The sequence below is a fragment of the Drosophila navojoa genome, chromosome 3 (assembly GCF_054131105.1).
Source record: "Drosophila navojoa isolate 15081-1374.11 chromosome 3, UAZ_NAV_1.0, whole genome shotgun sequence".
Lineage (NCBI taxonomy): Eukaryota > Metazoa > Arthropoda > Insecta > Diptera > Drosophilidae > Drosophila > Drosophila navojoa.
The window spans coordinates 17,110,791-17,134,253 of record NC_142891.1 but is presented as its reverse complement, the minus strand read 5'-3'; the positions used below and the strand labels follow the sequence as shown (position 1 = coordinate 17,134,253).

The following is a 23,463-nucleotide window of genomic DNA, read 5'->3' as shown; positions in this document are numbered from 1 at the left end:
TAAAGAAAGCCCCCTCCGGCGACAGACAGTCGCCAGCTGAAACTCTTTCATTAGCATTTTTAATGCTTACTTAACCTTTGCGCGTTGCGAATTTGAACCCTGCGCAATGTTTCCTGTTGTCATAAACAAAATCTCAGTAGGCTTCGACTACTCATCAAGCCTTGTGCTATGTGTTCATTCGCCTGAATCTTCATTAGATATTCGGATTCAGCTCCGATGAGGCGTTAAAATTTTTAGTAAGTTTTTCATTTTTTTCTACAATTTTTAAAATCATTTTTTTATTTATTTATTTTAGTTTTTGCATTTATTTTATTTTCATTTTTCATCAATGATGTTTTTTTTATTAGTTATCAAATTTTTTTATGGGATTTTACCAATTTTGTATTTTCTAAAATTAGACAAAAAAACTTTTGTAATTTATAATTTTGTTTTTCATTTTTATGATTTTTTTATTTTACTATCAACATCTTTTAAAGAATTTTCCAGTTTTGCATTTTACTAAATTTTATTTCTATTATTAATATAGATTTTATGTAATTCGCAGCAAGATGAATCTTACACATTCGAGCAATCTTTTGATGGAGCCCATCAAACGAACGTCTGTGCCCGATGGTCAAGCTTGGCGCCAGCCTTGGATCGGTGGAGCTAGGACCGCTGTTGGCACCGGCTATGCCAGCCAGATGCAGCAGGTGCGTCGCCACATGCCCGTTTGTGGACCACCCCGGTTTCGGCTATCCACTGGCAAAAAGATCCTCCTTGGCTGGATACCCCACGTCCTCATGCTAAGCGTCCCGTTCTGGGCACTCTCTCAAATGCCCCGCTGGTCAGCGATGCATAATAATCGGCCGTATGGCGATGATGCATAGGCCGGAGGATCATTGCTAGACTACCACATTCCTCTCTCACACACACCCTGTTCATCAACACTGTGATAACATGCTTATAACACACATAACATACTTAAGACGGTGACTTTCCACACACACTCAAGGCAGGCCCCCAAGGATCTCATAGTACACAACTTCCCAAAATTGAACGACCTTCTTATTAATACCTTTAGTGCAACCAAAACAAGCCAACCAAACAATTAAATGTGCAAAATAAAAATAAATATAAATAAAATTAAGATTTGGATTATTGAATATTGATATAAATATTGCACTCCCCATATTATATTATATAAGAAAAATTATTAAAGAAATATATAAAACATAGATATTTAAAAAAAAAAACAAAAATGTGTATGTAGAAAATAAATAAAAAAAAAATTATTTATAATACTTATAATTTTTATATTTTTATTTTTATGTAGATAGAAATTCCTCAACAGTTTTACCTTAAGGCAATCGTGGCTAAAAACTAGAACAGCTCGAAGCCAATTAAATCAAGTCAAGAGTTTTTTTTTTAACCAATTAGTAAAGGCTACAAAAAATAAAAACAAATAGAAAAGAAAAACATTTTTTGGCCAACTGCGCGTTGACTCTTTTGGAGTCAGCCAAACGTGGCCACAATGCAATGAAGCAACATTTTCCTTGTCATTTTCCATGTCGCCTGCCACAAATCAAAATCTGAAAAACCCCCAAAACGAGTGAGAAAAAAAGTGAGTGAGAGAGAGGGAGATAGAGAAAGAAGAGACACAGCCGAAAGCAAAGTGCCAACTTTCATTAAAAGTATTTTTCGCTCATTGCGAATGCAAGTTGCATTCAATTGTGTTTGCTTTTTGGGTTTGTTAGCCTTAGACTTAGACTCGGGCTGGCTTTTGGCTTTTGGCTTTGACCAGCTTCCACAGAGTCGCTAGAGTCGCTAGTCGCAAGTCTCGAATCGCGACTCGGCTGGGTCTTGTCGAATCCTCATGATCTCAAACGACGTGACCTTCTTTGCCTTTGCTTTTCGCGTGGCGATCGCATTTGAAAACAACAACAACAACAACAACAATGTAAAAACCCAAAGGAAAGTGAATTTCTTTTAAGCAAATCAACTTGCTGTGCCACGCCTCCCGCCCGCTACAGCAACAACAACAGCAACTAAATGCTGCAACGCTTGCCACCTTAGCTAGACGCAGATTCGCTGATTTTTCGGTGAAATTTCATGCGCCATTAAACTGGTTCTGTCATGCCTCCTCCTTGTCCCCGCGCTACCATCGCTCCCTCCTCCTAAAGTATGCGTGTGAATGAGGCATGAACAAGGCACAAGGCAGCCTGCCCCCGATCAATGCTTGTTGCACCTTTTCGCATACTTGCCATAAACATGCTTAATTTTCATTTATGCCACAGTCTTTGCCACTTTTTCTCGGCAGGAAGCCGACGCCGTCGCCGTCTCGTGGGCGTCCCATGTGGCAGCCAGAAATGTGGCGAATGCTCTGCACTTGTTGCGGCACGTTGCGTCAGTTTAGTGTGTCAGAAGCAGCAGCAGCAGCAGCAGCAGCAGCCAGAGCCGCAGCAAGAAGAAAGTTGCCCAGCTTCATGCAGCACCCATCTCTCAGCATCCCAGCGTCCAGCGTCCAGCTCTTGGCCTGCTATTGATGATCCGGTTTATTTTTGTGTGCTGGACAGGTTCGTTGTTCCTTTGGCGCGCATTTTACTTTCTGCGACGGCTGCTCAAATTGTTGTCCACTTTCGGTCGCAATTAATTATGCGACGGGGCGCACTGAAAATGAAAGTGCGCTGCAGCAGCAACAACAAATTTCCAAAAAAAAAAAAAAATAAATGCCATGCAGCATGCCTGCCACATGCAACAGCACACAAGTGCCACGTTCTTGGCCCACTGCGTGTGGTCCACACTTTCCTTCACCATCATCCCCATCCCCGCCATGACTCCCCTCATTAGGCAACGGATCATCGCAAGTGAGAAGGTCTTCATTATCATCAAACGCAATCGCCGTCAGCCGGCAACGTTGTCATCTAGCCAGGCGTCTCATAAAGACTTTTTCTTTATGATACCAGGCCAGGCTAGACCGGACCAGGGCCAGGGCCGAACCTGTTCCCCTCTCTCTCTCTCACGGTTAGTTTATGACTGAATTCGCTGGTAACCGCAGCGTTTTGTTCTTGTCACTGATTTGTTGCCTCATTTGAAAGGTTCTTCGAATCGAAGTTAAGGAAGAAGCTGACAAGCAGATAAGCCCTTGCTATGGGACCACCTTTAAGATGGACACATTCCTATAGTTGGCGATTTTTGTTTTAGATTTTGTAAGCATAGCAAATGAAGATTTTTCTAGATGAATTGTTGCAGAAGAGAAAGACTCCGAAATCAGGGAGAGAGTTGCGAAAGGCAGAAGTTTTGCAATAAATACTATTTATAGTTGCTGTTGTAATTGAATAAAGCACATGATTTATTGTTTTCATCAAGATTAAGATTTAAGGAGAGAGAGACAGAGAGAGAGAGAGAGAGACTTATTAAAGGAATAATAGAGCAAGATATATAAAAGAAATGAGAGAGAAGATAAGAGATATAGAAAAAAATGAGATCAAAGAGATAGAGAGGCATATGAAGACAGCTATTGAGATACGCCTAGAAGAAACAGAGAGTGATAATAATAGTGGATTGAAAGAGAGAGATAGAGCGATGAAAAAATTATAGTTTTGATCATTGAAAAATGTAAGACAGGCGAGATGAATTGATAGAGAGAGAGAGAGAAAGGTACAGAGACTGAGAGACAGAGACTGAGAGAAATAGGGCAAGAGAGGGAGAGAGATAGAACGAGAGAGAGACAGAACAAGAGACATAGAACAAGAAATAGAGGCAGAGCTAGAGATCGAGAGACAGAGAGAGAGAGACAAAGCCATGTGAGCCCTGACCAATACAGATAATGTGAAAAATATATAATCTTGAAAAAAAGACAGAAGGAATAAGAAATTAACTTATATTATATTATTTATAATTATTATTTTATATTATTATTTATAAAGGAGGAGAAGGCAACAGAACTTGTGCCACAAACGGAGTAAGTAAAATGAGAATCTATGGAATGAATCCCTAGCACGACTTTTACGAATCGGTCAGCTCCATTGTTAAGCCCTCCACCCCATCTCCAATCGGCACGTAAATAGCCAAACGCCAACGCTTGTAATGCTTGTTGGTTTGTTGTGAGTCCATTTGTCTATATTGATTTGTCTGTCCCTGAGGGGGGCTACTGCGCCATTAGTTCATATTAAGCCCAATTCGGATGTTTGGCAATAAAAATTAAACGACAGCGAGGCAATTGTCTGGTCATTTCGTCGAATCCGCTAAATAAATAAAAGCAAAAGCCCACACACGCCCACGCTATATAACCGAGGGCGACGACACGATCGTGTCAGCGGCCCATTTGATCTGGAACTGGAAGCTGGGAACTGAGAACTGAGAATTGGGAAGGAAGCCCAAGCAGAGTAAACAATGCGATATGAAAACTGTGGCATGTTGGCTCAGCATTCAAGCCGCCGCGAACAGCAGCCGCACTGCCCCCGTCATAATCGTTTAGGACGAGCCGAGGAACGCTCGCTGCTCTTTGGGGCAAAAGCAGCCAATTTGGAGAGTGGCACAATATCCAGACACAAATTATATTAATGGTCTTTTGTTGTGCTCCACTGAGGCTGGCATTTTGTCTTTGCACGAATCACGTTTTAGAAATTGCATTGCACATAGTACAGAGTACAGAGTCTATGCCTCGCCATCTGTCTGTACTCCCTTCGCCTCGAATGATCCACGTCGTCGACCCATAACTACAAATGTGCCCCAGTCGAGTGGCATGGTGTGGCATGAAGTCAAGTAGAGTCACTTCACTGCCAGACTCTGTGACTGTGACTGACTCGCTCGGTACTTAGAGCTCTTTTTTTTTTTGGTTTTTGTTTTTGGTTTTTGTTTTTGCGCAAGTTCTCAAAGTTTTAGGCAAAACTTAAGTGGCACTTACTTTTAATATGTTGCCATTGCCCTCCGCCCAAAATGGGTCCAACTCTTGGAGGCGAGCGCTGCGGATCGTCGACAAATCGCTGCCGAGTTACCTGAAATAATTACATGCACACAAATTAGAGCGCTGTCTCATGGAGCAGGAATCATTCTGCATTTCGATACACTAACAATGGGGTAGTTTAGCTAAGCCATAGAGTGGGAGGACTTAATGGTTAGAGTTTGTTTTGGAGTGATAATACTGTGTTTACCTTTCTGTATATGCACATATGTAAGAAGAGAGTTGGTTTGATATTATTTAGCTTTGTCTGTTGAAATGTTAAATAATTGTATAAAAGGCGATATACATAGAAAGAATTTTTAATATAATCTATACTAATATAAATTATATTGAATATATATTGAATATATAAATTATAAAGAAATGTCATTAATTGCTTTGCATTTATTTATTTATTTATTTAATATTTATTATTTTCATATATTCAAGTACAAATATTTAGACTACTTCCTTACATCAGCAAATTCAAGATTCCAGCTCTGAGATGCAGACATATTGAGCATAGATCACTGTAGATTATATATCAAATATCTCCCTGTCTCTCTCTCCCTCCCACTCTCTATCTCTCTCTCTCTCTCTCTCTCTCTCTCTTAGTCGCTTTATGATATGCTAAGATATATGTATACAAAAAATAATGTTTTATTCTTTTTTCCACAAATACTGAAAATGGAATTTTTATGGTAGTAATAATAATCTGAAATAAATCTATATTGTTTGCATATCTATAATATAAACAAGTTGAAGTGCATTACCACTTCTATATTCAAATCAAAATTTTTCCGCCAACTTCAACTAGCTATTTATTTCCATCAGAAGCGTTGAGTGTTTCTGATTACGTTCTGCTTTCACTGGTCATGGCAGATCATCGAAAGAGATCGTCTTCAGCTCTAGCCATATCTATGTCTATGTCAAGTGTCTATCTCGCTCTCCCTCTCTCTCTCTTTCTCGCCTCCTCTTTGGCTGTCACGTAAACGTTGAACACGCCTCCTTTCCGCGAATGGCACGATACGTTTAAGCCGCTAAAGAATGATACCAAGCAAATAATGTGCGTATTCCAATTGTTGTCGTTGATTTCCGTAATGAAAATAGAAAATTACAATGAAATTTCATAGATGACATTCTTTTTTGGCAAACGCTACCTTATCTGGGTTAGCTGCTCAGGCATTTGGTATTTGGTACTTGGGTTCAATGTGCGCCAATTGGGCTGCGACTGTGATCTGGAGCTATGGGTGGTCCCCTGTCCCAATTGCCTGGGACGAAATGTGGAGTAAGCTAAGATTATATTCATGAGCGGAACTTCTATTGTCATTCGCCTTCGTTCCCTTCAATATGAAGCTCGGCTAGGCAAATTAGTTACATTTACTTTGTAATTAAGAATTATTCTAAACTTTCTCATGCTCCCCGAGCGTTCATTAACTCATGGAGTCGGGGGGGAGCAAAAAATTCTCACAATCAAAAAAATAATAATAAAAGTGGAAAAAATTGATTACCAGATTAAGTCCAAGAACACGTACGATAATCATAACTTTGCTTACCCTTTTTCACACTTCCTCTACGCATACACATGAATACATACATATATACACATCCATTTAAAGTGCCTTCCACTCAATCTCTCAGATCTCAAACGCTTAATTGCATCACGTTTTTAGACCAAGTCAGACTCGAAACATGCCCACAGAATTATTACACAATTGTATTCGTATGCAGCTATGCGCGAAGATCTCAAAGACATTCAGCAACACAAAGTAACGCAACATTTATAGGCCGATACTATGTGTATTAGACCAGCAGATACCCTGTATTGAGTAAATCGTGCGATATGCTGCAGAGTAATATAACTTAGCCTTATAGATAGTCTTACCTATTTAGGTTTATGATTATTTCTGCCATATCTGCATTCAGGCTAAGTTGATTCGCCTCTCGAACTCTTCAACATCTATTCGATATACACTCCCAATCAAGCCACCCTCTTCGATAAATACAGAGCATCGTCGCAAACAAAAGAAGAGGTGAATCAGAAATAATGCACATTGGCTGCAATGATTTCCACACGTGAGCTGAGCGTTGCTCACTGAACGACGCATTGACAGACTGACGGAATGTCTGACTGAAGCACTGCAACAATAACAATAATAACGTGGAGCTAAGAGAAGCTTATGGTAGAGAAAAGAAGTACGCTTGCGAACACATTGAATAACAGTTTGATATCATTTCAGTTTGGTTAGTTAAACTTATTTACAATATTTATATTATATTATATTTCCACCAACATTTATTTGAGCATTACTTGCTCTACTACTATTTAATAACTACTTTTTCTTCTGTTACTGTTTCTCCGTTCTACAACTCGTAGCTTCTTTGGCTACTCCTACTATTAATACCTCGTACTTCTGCTACTATAGCTTCTAGGATTATCTCTACTGTTACTTCTACTACTATTTGAACTACTCCTATTATTGATGCCGTGTTTTTCTTAAGAGTTATATTAACTTCTCCTATTTCTTCTACTACTATTTTGACTACTCCTTTTCCTAATATCTTATACTTCGGGTACTTCTTCTGTTAGTTCTACTACTATTTGAACTACTCCTACAATTGATACCGTGATTATCTTAAGATTACTTCTACTACTATTTTGACTACTCTTACTACTAATACTTTGTACCTCTACAAATACAACTTTTACTATTTCTTCTACTACTATTTTGACTATTCCTTCTACTAATTCCTTTAACTTTTCCAGCTACTTCTACTACTAATTCAGCATTTCATTTAAGGCTACTACTACTATATCTTCTTCTTATGCTGTTATTTATACTATTTCTATTAATGCTTTTACTACTATTTTGTCTACTACTCTTTCATTTACTATTTTTAATGGAACTAGATATTTTACTCTTTCCCTATTACGAATTCTACCCCATTTACTACTATTACTAGCTAATTAAATATACTACTATTATTTTACCATATATCTACCATCAATATACTCTCAAGGCTAAATACAATAGGAACCACATATACTACTTCTCTTCTTTTGCTATTCTTATTACTACTTTTACTGCAGTAATATTATCTACCATACCGAATAAATTTCGAATGCTCAGAGACTATGAGACCTGCAGAGGACAGCGATAATATCCAACTTTGGATGGTTGGCATTTGCTGCCTGCGGATTGTTGCAATTTTTGCAATTTGTTGGTTGCAAGTGTCCGGCGCAACGGAGCGTTGCATCTGCTCTGAGTGCTGATGTACGCAATGTCTCTAGGTCTAACTATGACCAAATTCGGGCTGCGGATGGCTCGGCTTACGATTTGACACAGAAACGGTTTAAGATTTGCCAACTCCAATGTGGAGCTCATTTGTTGTCGAATAAAACAAAATGTTTGCATTTAGTTGCAGCCAAAAACGGATGCACATTTCCGGTGCGCCGACGTTGCATGACAGCATGCACATATATACAATATGCCACGCCTCCAATTGACCGGGCAAACTCGAAAGGCCCAACGGCCAAACAGCGACTGGGCCAGCGGCAGCCACCCGCGCGACAAAATGTAATTGACCAAAAATGCAACGCTTGGCTGAGCCGAGTCGTAGAACAACAGCAATTCCAGAATCATGCACGGTTTTAGCTTTATGCGGTAGACGACTCTTGAATTACCTATGCTGTGAATGAAAAGAACATTCGGGAAGTGCATTATGTCAATGGCGATTCACGAGTTGGATTAAAATAGGTCAAGTTGTAAAACAAAAACAAATGTAGACAGATTTTTATTTACTGATTAACTGATTAATTTTATATTAATATAAAATATTTTGTTGCCTAATGATCTATCTTTATTGAATTTTTTGTATATAGTCTAGAAATTATAAATTGTATAGAAATAGTTTTTTTAGTTTAGAAAAAAACTTTATAAAATATTCTAGAAAAATACATAATATTATCTTTGGAGGCAAAATCTAAGATTACAAAAACTTGTCAAAGATATTACGAATTGTTGTGAAAAAGTTCATGAATGTAAAACAATTAAATTATAAATAATTATTTAGTATTATAGTTCATTTAAGCATAATTTAATTATTATTAATAAAAATATATATACATTAAATATTAAATACGTTATAAAATTAAAGTTACAGTTTAGATATTTAAAAAATATATATAGATATATATATTGTATTGTATTACATATTATATTATAATTTTTTTATACAAACTTTAAAGAATTAAGTTAAATTTTCATTTATGATTATGACTTTGATTTATATACTTACGGTTAGTAAAATAATGAATTTTCATAAGTTCATTCAACTTAAGCAGTATTCACAGATACCCCTTTAAGCAACTATAGGGCAACCAAACCCATTCATAGTTTGGCTCATTTATTTCGTGTTTCTGTTATAAGCACTTTGTTATTGTTGTTGTTGTTGTTGTTTTTTGTCGACTTTGACTGGCTGGGATTTACGAGTCTGTGTGCACAATGATTCATTCAAGTCAAGTTTTTGGACAAAGAACAAAGGCGTCTATTTGCCATGGCTGGTGGGTTGAAGTTCGGCTGAACTGGCTGAACGCGCCTCCAATTGGAAGCCAATTGGCAGCGATTTGGCTTATTTCGGCTGCGTCGATTGCAATGCAATATTCATTAATTAATTCATTCTTTCGATCAGAGCCTCTTATCGAGATGTAACAATTAAGGAGTCGCGCTGATGCCGCTGTTGATGTCATAGCCATGTCCAAATGCCAAACAGCCAGCCAGCCAGACAGCCAGTCAGCCAGCCAGTCAGCCAGCCAGCTGCACCTAGCTGAGGACACACTTTTTATGGCCAATCTGGTTGTGTGATTACGTGGGCCGCCGCAGACATGCAGATAAACTGGCCAACTGCAGTTGCGGCCAATTAATAATAATAAAACAAGAAAAGAAAACAATATGCGTGCGGCTGTAATTTTATGAGCGACAAAATATAAAAGAAAACAGTCGTTAAATGTTGCGCAGCCCAAGCAGATGCTGTAATAATATTGTATGCAAATCTTTCAGCTACTGCAGCGGTCAGCATATAAAGTTTCAATTTACGGCTCATATATCATAAGTTTTGGCCAGCAAGCGGGTGTACTTATTATGGCTTATTAAATCGTAAAAAACGAACTGTCAGTTCCACTGGAGGAGGACCTTGGGGCCGAGTGAAATTTAATAACTGATTGGGGTGTACGCAAAATAAAAAACCAATTATGCAATGGAGCTTATGATTGGAGTCTGGATATTCTAGTTGGACATGAATGCAACAATAAAACTAATCATAAGTAAAGCTTAAACTGGCTTTTTATTGGCCTTATAGCAAAGTGAGAAGCAAAAAGAACGTCAAGGCACCCATTTGTACAAGATGTAATTACCGCATCTCTCATGGCTCACAGCGGAGAGCATTTCCGCTAAGCATCTAATGTTGACCAAGTTTATGACCCCGCTTGAAGCTGAGATTCCAATAAGTTGGCGCAATTCAACACGACTTGACCTTAACATAATTGCTTTAAATTGCACCTGAAGTTCACCTGGTAGGCATGTGAAATTTGTGCCTTTGCCAAAAACATAAAAAGCACAAAAAAACCAAACAAAAGGAAATCATAAAAAAAACTCATATGCCATGCCAATACGAAGACCCAAACACACGCTTATCACCCGCAGCAAACACAACGAAAAACCGGAATCAAAATAAAAACGCAAAGAGTGCAAAATGGTAAGGAGCAGCCGCTCTCTCTCTCTCACGCGCTGTTAAGTTAAAATACCACAAGAGTTCAACTGTTAACTTAACATGCACTGCTGCACGCGAGATATTTGAAACGGCTATATACAAAAATTGACCTAATGAGCATAAATATTAATATTATAATATTAATGATATTCAACTAAGCACATATGTAGCTTGAAAATGTATTATACGAATTTGAGTGGCATTGACGTTGAAGCAAAATCAAAGACAAATCAGCTACATTTAGCGGGAAAAAGGCCTATCTGCCAGCACTGTCGTTAAGCCGACTCATGTTACGTTTACAGACGTCAGTTTGCTGCTCAGCTAACAGCTGTTATTTTGTGTTTAGCTTCCATGGTGATCGGACGTGTGTGCGCGCTTCTTGTTAAGCACGAAACCGAATGAAAATCGTAAAAGCGGAATTGAATCACAGCGGTTGATAAAGTGTGTGAGAATTATCTAAACGCGAGGATGCAGTTAACATTATTTGACGTCAAGGCACAGCAATAACAACAAACAGAAAATATATACATATTTAAAAAAAAAAGGAAAACCAACAACAAGAGGCACACAAATCTAATTTGATTTGTGTTCTAATCAAAGCGCGCGCGTGATTTTGTTTAGCACAGGGCAAAGAGTAGACGAAACTCTCGGACCGCCAGTGTTAAATGTAAGCGGCTAAGGCGCGCAACAGAGGATAGAACGAAAGGAAAGGGAAGAAAAGCAGAAGAATATAAAGAGGAAGAGTGCGCAAGCCAATAGCAAATAACGGCAAAAAGCGACAAGTGCACAAAACGTGACGACCGAAAAAAAGAAGCAAAGCAAAAAAATAAATATATATAAAGAAATTAAATAGAAAAAAAAAAATAGAATTCCCTCTTTCGTGTGTGTGTTTGTTCTACAATTATAGATTATATTTGTTCTACATGTTTTGTGTTTCATGTTAAAATTAAGAGCAAATAAATGTGTAAATTTGTGTGTCCGATTAAATAAATAAACACCAACATCCAACAACAAAACAATCAAACAAAAGTGCCAGTAAATAACAGCAACAACAAATTGTTTAAATTTCAAGTAGAATCACAAAAATTATCAATATTTTTATATGTTAAGACGCGCGGCTGCAGTTTTTTGGTTCGTTGTCTGAAAAACAACACCAACAACAAAACAAAAGAAACCAACAAAAACAACAACAGCAATAGCAGCGGCAGCAGGAGTAGCCTCAACAAGAATGACGGAACTCCAATTGGACAACAGCCTGAAAGGCGACGTTGATGACGCCGACGCTTCTGTCGGCAAGGCCATAACAGCAGCAACAGCAGCAACAACAACAACGACAGTACCACCGGCTGCAACAACAACAGTAGCCACAACGCCCAAGGTCACGACAAAGCGTCGTCAATTTGCCGAAGGAGAGGCCGAAGAAGGCTTTCTCTCCACCTCACCGGACAGCGCCAATGGGGATGCACACGCACACGGACACACGCGCACGCACCACACACACACACACGTGCAGCCACGCGAACTGCAACAGAGCAACGGTAACGGCAACAGAGACCTAACAGAGCCACTCGATGCCAGCGCTCTGCTACAGCAGGCATTCTATCAGTGCAGCTGCACGGATCAATGCGTGTCCCTGAACAACATATTGGACTGCTTCAAGGCGCCGGTGTCCGAGGATCAGGCCTGGGCGCTAATCTATCAGTTCATAACGCTGTACCTGAAGGTGGCCGAGCAGGCGCTGCACTGCAGCAGCGAGGATTACGAGGCGCACCTGCCCACACGCTTTGAGTTGCATTTGCATCGCGACGGCAGCGTCCACTTTTCGGGGCAGGAGCAGAAACAGCAGCTGAAACAGTCGCCGGCTGAGCTGCAGCACGATGACAGCGCCAGCAGCAGTGGCGACAGCAGCGTCGTCATGGACAGAGGTGAGTGTCAAATATAATTGATTGTAGTGTGTAAATGTATGCATGTAAATGTATATATGTGTAGACATACAGATGTATGCATGCATGTATAATCTCAATGCATAGCGAACGAAAAATTCAGTTCAGTTTACTTTTGTCTTTAAATAATTTTAACAGTTATCGATTAGGCTTTGAGGCAATTCAGGCGAATGGCATCCCTATTGACTTCTGTTCATCTTATGTTATATTTATGTTATGTTATATAACATAAGGTTAAAGATAAAGTTAACATTAGTCAATTGAATAAGCTTGTATGTGAATTTTTAAAGTGAGCAAAAAGGGTACAGGGGCGCATTCATAAGAAAAATATGTTCACTATATTCTAATACTATTTAAATTATTCTTATCCTCTATGACCCAGAGCAAAACGGAGTATATTCATATTTATTCACATACTTATAGATAGTTCATGGAACGTATTGATCATGCAGTTCATATAAATCATATCAGGTTTATGAACTTTATTATGGCATATTAATCTTGTATTAATATTCAACAATCTACACAGAATAAACAATTTTCTTGAAACAACTCAATTCAATTAAATTTTAAGCTTCAAAATTTCATTGTCTGCATTAATTTGTCAAATCATTTTCTTTTACAAATGTGTAATTGCTACGAATTAAGTCAATTTCAAGGTTCTCAGCCGCGCCAACGTTTTCCATTCAGTTTTTAATTTGCCTCCAACTTAATGTAATGCGGAAATGTTTTAGGCTACAATTACAACATAATTCCTATAAATAATACCTGATATTAGGTCCATAACTTCCTCTTGCCATGCTTCAAATTTAACTTAATTGCCTTAGGAGTTCGTCAATCAATTAGCCCAGCATAAAGCCAGCTATTGGCCAATTAAGCGGAGCTTTAACTGTTTTTGATACACTCTTAGGCTAAATCAACAAAATTTAAATGCAGACGATATCAATGTTGAGGCTCGACTCTTGATGCAAAGTGACTCACAGAGCGAGATTGTATTGCTGTAAATGTGTGTTTAAAGACCTGCCCGTGAGAAGAGCACACCCATAAGAATGCCAAATCGAACGGGAAGATCTTAACCTCCATACACACACACTTACACACACTCATACACGCGAACTTTCCAATTAACACAGCTTATCTAAAAGCCCATAGATTATAGCAACCTGTATTTTGACAGCTCTGGCAATGATTAAACAATTAGCAGTTGTGGATGCCACAATGTGGCAATCCCAGAGACTCAGACACGTTCTGAGCTCTTCAACAACACACATCAAAAAAAAAAAAACAAAGACGATCTCAAGATCTGACTATTGAGCGACCCTCATCAATTACAACAACCACAACAACAACAACAAACAACAAAAATCAATTCAAGAAACTTGAGAGATGAAAGAAAGTGAAAAATAGTGTTGTTAGGCTAGGAAAATGTGCTATATGCACCACGTACACTGAGAAAAATTTAGAATGAGAATTTCAATAAAAAAATATGTAGTTAGATAAAGAAATTTGTTGTAATTATTTGTTTATTTTTTTTTATTTTTTTTTGAAACTAATTTAAATATTTTTTTAAATTATTTTATTTTTATTATTATTTTTTTTTTTCAAATCAGTTCAAATATTAAGGTAATTTTTTTTTTTTTTAATTTTATTTGTGTACAAAATAAATTTTTTTAGTCAGATATTTATTTGCTTAGTTATTTAAAAACACCTAAATTTTTATTAGCTAATTCTTGTCTTGTTTTCCTTTGGTATGATGGTATACGCTATACGGTATACGGTATATGACATTTAGCATTTGGTATCTGGCATGCGGTGGTATCTCTCTCTCTCTCTGAATGGGAGTCACAGTTTACACTTTCCCAAGACACGAGACACACGCAATCAGAGAAAAACCTCAATCACAGCTGCTTCGGTGCATAACTTAAAGCGCAGGTCATCAGAGTTGTGTGTTGGTTCGTTCGGCTGTGTGTGGGTTGTTTGTTTGGAAAGTGGACGATGGCGATGCCAATGCCAAGATGAATTGCTTGACTTGGCTTGGCTTGGCTTGGCTGGGGCACACGGAAACGCACATCAACCTGGGGACTGTCCAAGAAAGAAAGAAGTTAACTGTCGCTTATTAAGTGAAAATGAAAGCGTTTGCCGAAAAACCACTCGACGCGACCCTCTCAACCGGTTTTCCCGCAGCTACCAATCTAACCAGCTAGCCAGCTAGACAGCTAGCCAAGCTAGCTAACAAGCTGAGCAGCTCATTTTCATAGTTCAAAACTGGCATAGCCCAGCGTGCTTTCTGTGTGTGCACAGCGGTTCTTCTTCCGTGACCTATAACATCTGCTTCTGGCTGAAATTCCCCCTAAACACAGAGTTGAAAAGAGCTTGTGAAAAAGGCATGAGCCATACATAATAGTGGTGTATGATTACTCTGTGGGGCACAAAAGTAAATTGAGTGTTGCTAGCATATCATTCATATTGTGGGCGTAGCATAGAAATACTTAGAAGGTAAAAAACATACGTATAAATTTGGGGTTAGCTTGCAAGTTTAGTTTACAAAGCAGTAAGAATATATGAGATATATTTTATTCTTTTCTTAAAATTCTATGACTATAATAGAATAAAAGACTTGATCAAAATGACTAAAAAACAATAAAAAATAATATATATATTTTTTTTATGCTTGAACTAACTTTGTCGTAATAAAAAAAAATTGAGTAATACAAGGAATTTATCAGAATTATAAATAAGCATCTTGATAGATTAAAACTGCAAATCAACAACATAGAATAATTATTAAAAAGAGAACAAATATATATTTTTAGCTAGACTTATAAATGTACATATATTATTATTATTATTATTAGTACTTTTCTTAAATTTTACATTTGATGATTCATTGCTTAAAGCATTTTCAACTTCTCAACTTGTTTTTCACTTAGCTAAAACTGTAAATTGTCTTATCTCAGATTGAAGCAATCTCTGGTATTGTATAACCCATAGAACTGGCTGTTTATCTTGAATTTAGTTATCCTACAGTTCATTCATCTATTTATCAGCATTTTAGTTGTTGGCTGTCTTAGCCTTGTCTTAACTTTCTTTGGGGGCATAGACGGCGGCAACACCTTGTAACACTTTAATTACCACTAATTCAGCAGACGGCGACAACAAAGATGCTGTCAGCAGAGAGTCTCGAGTCGAGTCGAAGATGAATACGAAAAGCATTGCCCGTGGCCCAACTTGATCTTGATCCATGTCTGATTCCGTCAATTAGTTGAGCTGAGCATCTTCTAATGTTTCGTTATGTTATGTCTTTTGTTTTTCTCTTTTCTTGTATTTTATTTTTATTATTTTGGCTGAGCTTTGGAATTTCGGAGTTCGAAATGGAATTTTTCGGTTTCGGAAACGGTGTGAAAATGAGCATTTAAAAGCGGGTCAAGCGAGCTTCGCGTTGAGGGCGCGCGCCCTTTGAACTCGCCGCCCCATCGGTCCCATGTTTGTGTGAAATGTGTGAAAATTATGTTTCAGTTGCATAGTTGGCAATATCGAACGCTTGCTCAGCTGCGTCTATCGGCTTCTGACAACCGCGTCGCATGGCGCAACGAATCATTGATTGTGTGTTGGCCTGGCCAAAACTGGCCAACCTCCAACCTTTCACTGTATATGCATATGCACGGCCAATAAAAGCGTGGGCCAGCCACTCACCTGTGTCTAACTGCATCTATCGAACGACGTCGACGGCGCCGTCAAGTCGCCGCGCTCGCTGGCGCCTCGATTAGGCGCGCAGCATTTGTTAGCCAACTGCCACAGAGGGCCAACAGCAAACTGTGGCCAAGCGTGGCAACTGCTGCAACAGGCAGCATTATAACTTTTGGCGCTCGATTCTGTCAACACACAAACTCGCCATTACGTTTTTCGCCAGGCGCTCAGCAAAGTTCAGCAGTCGCTGCCCCCCAGTGAAAGTTGACGCGAGAGCCACCCAGAAGTCGCCACCCACAGCTAGATGTCTGAAGGTCATGGCACATGCGCTGTTCTCAGCCAGCCCCTGTTGTCAAATTGTTGTCGTAGGTTCTCTTCTACTATCCCTCTCGCTCGTCCTCTCTCTCTCTTTATCCCCCCCTCTCTCTCTCCCTCTGTTTGTGTCTGTTTCTCTGGCCATCAGCTGTTGATTGCTTTCGTTCAGTTTCCGCCAAGGCATCGAGTTTAATGCAGCTCTTCCGCTTATAGCACGAGAAAAGGTATTATAAAGCATGTAAGAGTGTGCTAGTAGAGCATGCACGACTACTAACTACCCAGTGTCTGTCTGTTAATGAACATTATTATTAAAGATAATCGTAATCTGTAAAATACTTATTTGATTTATATTTTACCATAACATAAATGCCTATATTGATGAGTCTGCCTCTTGCCCTCTCTCCATGCCCATCACACTTTGCTTGCTCTCAATACTTACAGGGCATAAATAATACAATTCATTGAAAGACAAATTCAACATTCTAACAAATTGTGTCCATTAGACAAAGTTTCACCCAGCCAGATAAAAAAAAATAAATAAATAACAAAGCAAAACAAAACCGTATTTACCATAGCAGAAGAAAGCAGGTTACTTTTGACCTTCTTCTTTGGTCTAAAAAAAAAAAGAGTGAAAAAAAAAAAACAAATCCCTTACTCATTATTTTGGACTTGTGAAGCCTTAGAGCCAGAAAAATTATAGCCGTCAACAGATCTGTAAATTGAGCCAAGCAACGCAAGAAATGAAATGGAAAATTACATACATCGACTCGACTACGACTCCGGCTGGCGTCTAGATAGATCGTTGGGTCTAATGGGTGATGATATTTTATTTTCGTGTCTATGACTTTCTTGTTTTCACTAAAGAAGCACGTTGCACATTGCCAGCTCCAGCCTGGCTCGACTGCTTTAATGTTTAAATAATTACACTAAAAATGTACAGCAACTGAAATCATAACGAAACTTCGACCCGAAACAGTAGCCACAAAATTGTAGTTGGTTTAGTCTTTGTTTTGTTTGTTTAGCTTACAACTATGCTTGGAGCATTACGGCTAATTTAGATGGCAGCCAAGTTCGATCAGCCCAAAACTAGGGTTTACAAATGGACTTAAATATACCCTGAAAACTCCATTCATTTTTTGTTTAATGAGTTTCTTTTGTTAGTTTTTTGTAGACAGGAAAACGCTTAGTTAGTGTTGTTATGGTAGTTAGAGAGTGCATCTCTTTGATTATAGGAAATACGAAAGAAAATTAGATCGCAAAGTGAATATGGGCTATATGAATGTGTGTAAATTGTCTATAGTCTACTACTTTTTATGTTTTTAGCTTACAATTTTACAAACCAATTTTAATAGCAAAAAAATATATATTTAAGTATTTTAATCGGTTAAGAACTCTGTTCACTTTTACTGCTGATATATAAAATTTAATTTTATTTTTTTTTTTTTTAATTTTAATAGAGTTCGAGTAATATTTAAATGCTAGTCGCCAAAACTTTTTATAGATATGAAAAGAATATTGAAAACTTTTTATAGATATGAAAAGAATATTGATAAAATAGGGCGGAAAGAAAAACATTATAAATCTTGTAAAATAGCCAGCTTAACTCAAATTTTTCACTAAGAAAAATATATCTTAATAATATAAAGAAACATGTATAAATATAATACCTCCAAAATACATTCAATAAGAATATAATATATATAGTGTATAAAAAGTACTTTTTGCTAATTTTAATTATTTATTCTGTTTTAATTCTGACCTATTTTACTTCTAAATGTTTTGAATTGCTTATATAAATATTTGGGCTAAAAATTGATATATATATCCTATTACACATCAATGTATATTTCTATATTTTTCTTTATTTTTCCTGCCCACATTGCCACCGATTTCCCAATGTCTTCTGTCAGCTGCAACTGTTGTAATCCAAAGCGCTTACATATTCCCGGAATTCGTTTTCGGAGACATGTAAGCCGACGATATATGCATATATGAGCCAGAGATCAGATTAGTTAGCCAGGTGATCAGAGGCAGCTCATTTGGCAGCACAATAAAGCCCACATAATGTGCATCTATTATGGACTAGTTGTAATAATTTATGTTTTTGTCGTGACTTGTCGCATTGGAACGCAGCTGAAGCCATTTGCCACGTGATTTTCCATGGACCCACAAAAAGCAAAAAAACACAAATACAACAAAACAAATTGTTGGCTCTTTGTTGCTCTACTTTGGAAATGGCCAAAAAAAAAAAAATTGTTTAATATAATAATTTTGTGTGTGTGCTTTTTTGTGGTCATAATGACATAAGCGCAACGCATGACAAGCACTGAACCTGAACCAAATTTGACGTTCCACATGCTCCACTTATGTGGAAAAGACCGCAAGCCACAGACCCAGCCAGTGCTGCTCTTTATATATATCTATATACATGTACATATATGTATATATATGTATGTATATAGTTGGGTTAATTTATTTGTGGCGTCGCCAAACTTGTCCACCTGTGCAGTCTGTGCCAAGCAGTCCAAACTGCATTTTGAAACTATTTTTTTGATATTTTATTTATTTCTTGTTGCTTTGCCAACAAACAAAAAAAAAAAAAAAAAAAAAAAAAAATGCATGTGGAAAATGTGTTTGTGTTATGTGATTTTGAAAGTGCGTCTAGCACATAAATCATAAGATAATCCAAATATTGTATTCGAACGGTATTTTCATATGAGCTCCATTATTCGATGACACTTGTTGTCTCTCTGTCTGATTGTGCGTGTGTGTGTGAGTGTGAGTGAGTGTGTGGGGTCTCCACGAACCGTTTTCAAGTGGCAGCTGCGATGTGACCCTGAAAGCACATTTCTTAAGATGCCCCCATTTGTGCGCCGAGCCAAGGCTTTAACACATTATAATTTGTTTTGCTTTTGATTTTCATAAATACATTTCGATGCAATTGAACACAATCGAAACATTGGCAAAGGCCAAGCGAAGAAATGCGCCAATGAAAGCCAATCTTATCGTTTCGAAAGTCTACAGTCTATTGTTGATAAACCAGCGTACTAAGTAGGTAGATCAATAACAAGTGAGTTAATACTGTTAACTGTTAAGAGAGTATGTGTATGTGGCTTAAATATATGTAGAATGGCACTACAATTGATTATACTAGGTATATGAGTTCTGTTATGTTAGGTTATTTTTAATGTGATTCACTTGGGTGTAGTTGGGATTTACGCAATGTGGTTATTATTAGCATTATCAGCTATTAGAATTATAAATTAGGTGAACTACTCTGCTTAAGTAGGCTATAAAAATTTCTTATTTATTATTTCCATATATGCAAGACTTGATATACTCAAAATTCAAAAACTAACGGTCAGACAGATTGATATGGATTCAATTCATCGTCTATCTGTCACTTACATTTTCAGTAGACCGTTTCCCAGGGTATACAAATATACTGAATAAATGAGCAATCTTTCAGCTCAGCTCGAATGAGCATTAAATATTGTATGAGAAAATTTAGTAATAAACAAAATATTTTGAATACAATTTGAAACGAATATTAACATAATAATAACTGGTATTCATTGAAGGATTTGCAGTGAGTCCAGCAATACTATTTCTACGAACACAATTATCTACATTATATATTGTATTCGTAGCTTAAGTTTGATTCGCAGAGGATTTTCATTTGATTAGTCTTGCAGCTTGCTTTTCCATTACAATAATAATCATATTGTGCAGTTTCCCAACTAAATCCCATACACACACACAGACACACAGACAATTGCCATTCATAAAGCAAACTTAAATTGTGTGTTGGTTGGCCCATTTTCTTTTTCGGCATGACCGCACGGACAATTCCCTGCTAACCCACAAAAAAAAATATATATATACAAAGAAATACCAAATCCAATCAACTTGTAATCAAAGTGAATAGCATTCCCAACCACAAGACAAAACCCATTCTTCAGCTCTAGAGCCTAGACTCTATGGCGGATTGCGTAAGAGAACAAAAGGCGTCGTCGTCTCCTGACCAAAACACACAAAATGTTGATTGAAGCTAAACGCTTGAAATGTCACTTTTGCTTTCATCTTTTGAGAAATGCCCAAATGACATAAATTATTGATGACTGAATTAAATGAGACAAATAGACAAAAGCAATTCATGAATTTTGGTTGAGTTTTGTGAATTGGTTAAATATGCCAACTATGTAAATTTTGCCAAAGAAATTATAATATATTTCTTAGCTTCTTCTTTCTTCCACTACACAAACAGCAGCAGCTGCGCATGCGCACAGCAACTAAAATGTTGAACCTGTTGTTGTTGTTGTTGCTGCTGTTGTTGCTGATGCTGGTGTTGTTTTTCACTCGAGACGAGCGCGCGCGCGCGCGTCTCTGTCTTTGAGAAATGTGAAAGATGAAAGCGTAAATGCTGATTAAAGATTGTTTCTGTATATAAATATGCATACACAGAAACAGACACACACACATAGATAACTTGTATATTGTGCATATAAATTTATATTGTAATTTCAGCGCAAAGTGAAAGAGGCAAGAGCAGTCAAGTCAGTCAAGTCAGTCAGTCAGTCAGTCGGTCGTTTAGCCAGTAAGTCAGACACCTCTGATAACAGATACTCATAAACAGCACCCGCTGCTGCTGCTGCTGCTGTTGCTGCTGCTGCTGTCTAATTTCACAGTCATCAAGTCAACGAGGCGTTGGCGCTAGTGGAAAGAAAGCGAGAGTCTCGATTACAAACTTTTGCATGACGCCTGCGCAGCTAAACGATTTGCAACTGCAACGGCCATGCCCCCTCTCTGTTGGCACCGCTCTCGCCTGCTGGCCACTCGCCTTGTAATTGTGTCAAAATCATCAAGTCATGCTTGATTATTAAATGCTGAAAAACTAGAATAATGTTTAGTGATTTGCATTCAGAGTTATTTTCTTATTTAATGTCTGTTATGCTTTCATTCAGCTGAGAGCTACATAAGAGTGCCATAGAATGACGCTGTTAAAAGTGGAGAGGGCATGTGGAAGAGCTCTTGAATGACGCTGTTCAAATCGGAGAGGAACGGTATTAAAGCTGAAGCTACAGCAAATCTATGTATATATGAGCATCATTGAAGGTGTCTGTTAGAGAGCTGGAGCGAGTAAATTATGTTATCTTTAATATGGGTTTTTATAGTACGAGTGAAAGAGCATTTCCAACTGAGGCTGCAGACCTGACTTGATGCACTGCAAGCTCTTAACAGCAGAGCTAAAGTTTAGACTCACTCAGCAGTCTTCAGATTTATGATTGAATGCCAATTTTTATTGAGTATTTTAACAGCTGAATGTTCAAGATAACATTGACAGTTGCTGAGAAATGCTTATCGTTAATAGTAACGGTCTTGTTTGGTCACGTCGTTACGTTTGCTTTGTTAATGGGTTCTTGCTACTACTACTTGAAGCTTGTATTATGCGTCTATTTTCCGGCGAGCATTATCCGCTTTACACTAATAACATAGAAATATTAAGTGTTACAGATTGAGCCTTTTTATACAATTGTAGCAGTTACACTAACAGCATATTAAAATGTCTCTGTTATAGATTGAGCCTTTTTATACAATTATAACAGTTTCACTGACAGCATATTAAAATTTCTCTGTTAGTAAACATTTGCTTAGCTCTGCAGCGTAACAGACTAACTCGGTTAACGAACAATTGCTTAACACTAACACTGATGCACTGTTACACTAATCTGTTACAGATTATCACTGTTAACACAACTTTCTTTACACTTACAGTGTTACATATTAGCTCTGTTAACAGTCAATTAAGCTAAAGATTAACACTGCAGTCCTAACAGCATATGCCTACCACGAACAGTGTTACAGATTAGCTCGCTCACATCTTTTTTTTTTTTTTTCAACACTAAAGCATAATCTATAACCCATAATCCAGTCATGTAACAGTTATTGATTTTCTGTTATTTGTATATATTTTTGCTCTGCCTTATTAACGATTTGGATAACGACTTATTATATAAAAATAAAACCTGCTCTATGACAGCAGCAGACACCACATATATTTTGATTCAATTATTTCTTGTAATTCTATTAAATTTACACAACTGTTCGACTAGTTAGCTGAAATTAGTTTAATGATCATTCCAAATGCTCTGCAGGTAATTATGTTAATTGCCAAACTATCTATCATTTCCTCATGATTAACTGCAGCGAATCATTAAAGATTATTAATTAATTTTTAATTGAAAGCAAACGCCGGCAGGCGGCTAATTGTGAACTGTTGAAGGCAGCGCCTAAAGGTCACGCCCATATGCTATTTGATTAATCAACCTTTTTTATTATGTATGTAATAAACAAATTACATTTTATTGTAATAGTTACCATTAAAACCAGCTCATGTAATTGCAAAAGCTAACGCGCAACTGTCTTAGGATAGGTGTAAATTATCTGCGTCTGAAGTATTTATATTTCGCTTTAGTTGAGAAATAAACAAAAACAAAGAAAATGTGAATATAAGTATATATGTATGTGTTTATTGTCTTTTGAAGAGCCGACGACGTTTTTGTGCATTTGTTGTTGTGTTTTGGGCCACAAGAAAGCAAAGAAACCAAAAATACGTATAAAATCTGCATAGATTACGCGTATTATTTATCAATTTCTAGACAGCGGCGTGGGTAAAAACGTTGGTCATTAAATAAATTAAACTTTTTGCGGACTTTTCGAGCACAGATATAACGTGTATATATAGTAAAGAAATGATGTTGACTTGCACATGACTTTCATGACATTAGAAAGTAAATTGCCATGAGGCCACTTGGTCAAACGGCAGCA

General features: G+C 37.5%; 2 protein-coding genes across 3 annotated transcripts in view; both read left to right on the top strand.

The window, feature by feature from the left end:
* The first annotated feature begins 98 nt into the window (after window positions 1-98).
* On the top strand, window positions 99-1,122 carry LOC115562940 (uncharacterized). Its single transcript, XM_089258331.1, has 2 exons — window positions 99-240; window positions 545-1,122. The coding sequence occupies exon 2, from the start codon at window positions 549-551 to the stop codon at window positions 864-866; it is 318 nt and encodes a 105-aa protein (XP_089114457.1). The 5' UTR covers window positions 99-240; window positions 545-548; the 3' UTR covers window positions 867-1,122.
* Window positions 1,123-11,011: 9,889 nt separating this feature from the next.
* Window positions 11,012-23,463, top strand: part of spir (spire type actin nucleation factor) — a 54,564-nt gene continuing 42,112 nt past the window's right edge. For both annotated transcript variants that reach the window (XM_030385164.2, XM_030385163.2), the window contains exon 1: window positions 11,012-12,615. In XM_030385164.2, the coding sequence (XP_030241024.1) occupies window positions 11,919-12,615 (697 nt within the window). In that variant the 5' untranslated portion in view covers window positions 11,012-11,918. The remainder of the gene's footprint in view (window positions 12,616-23,463) is intronic.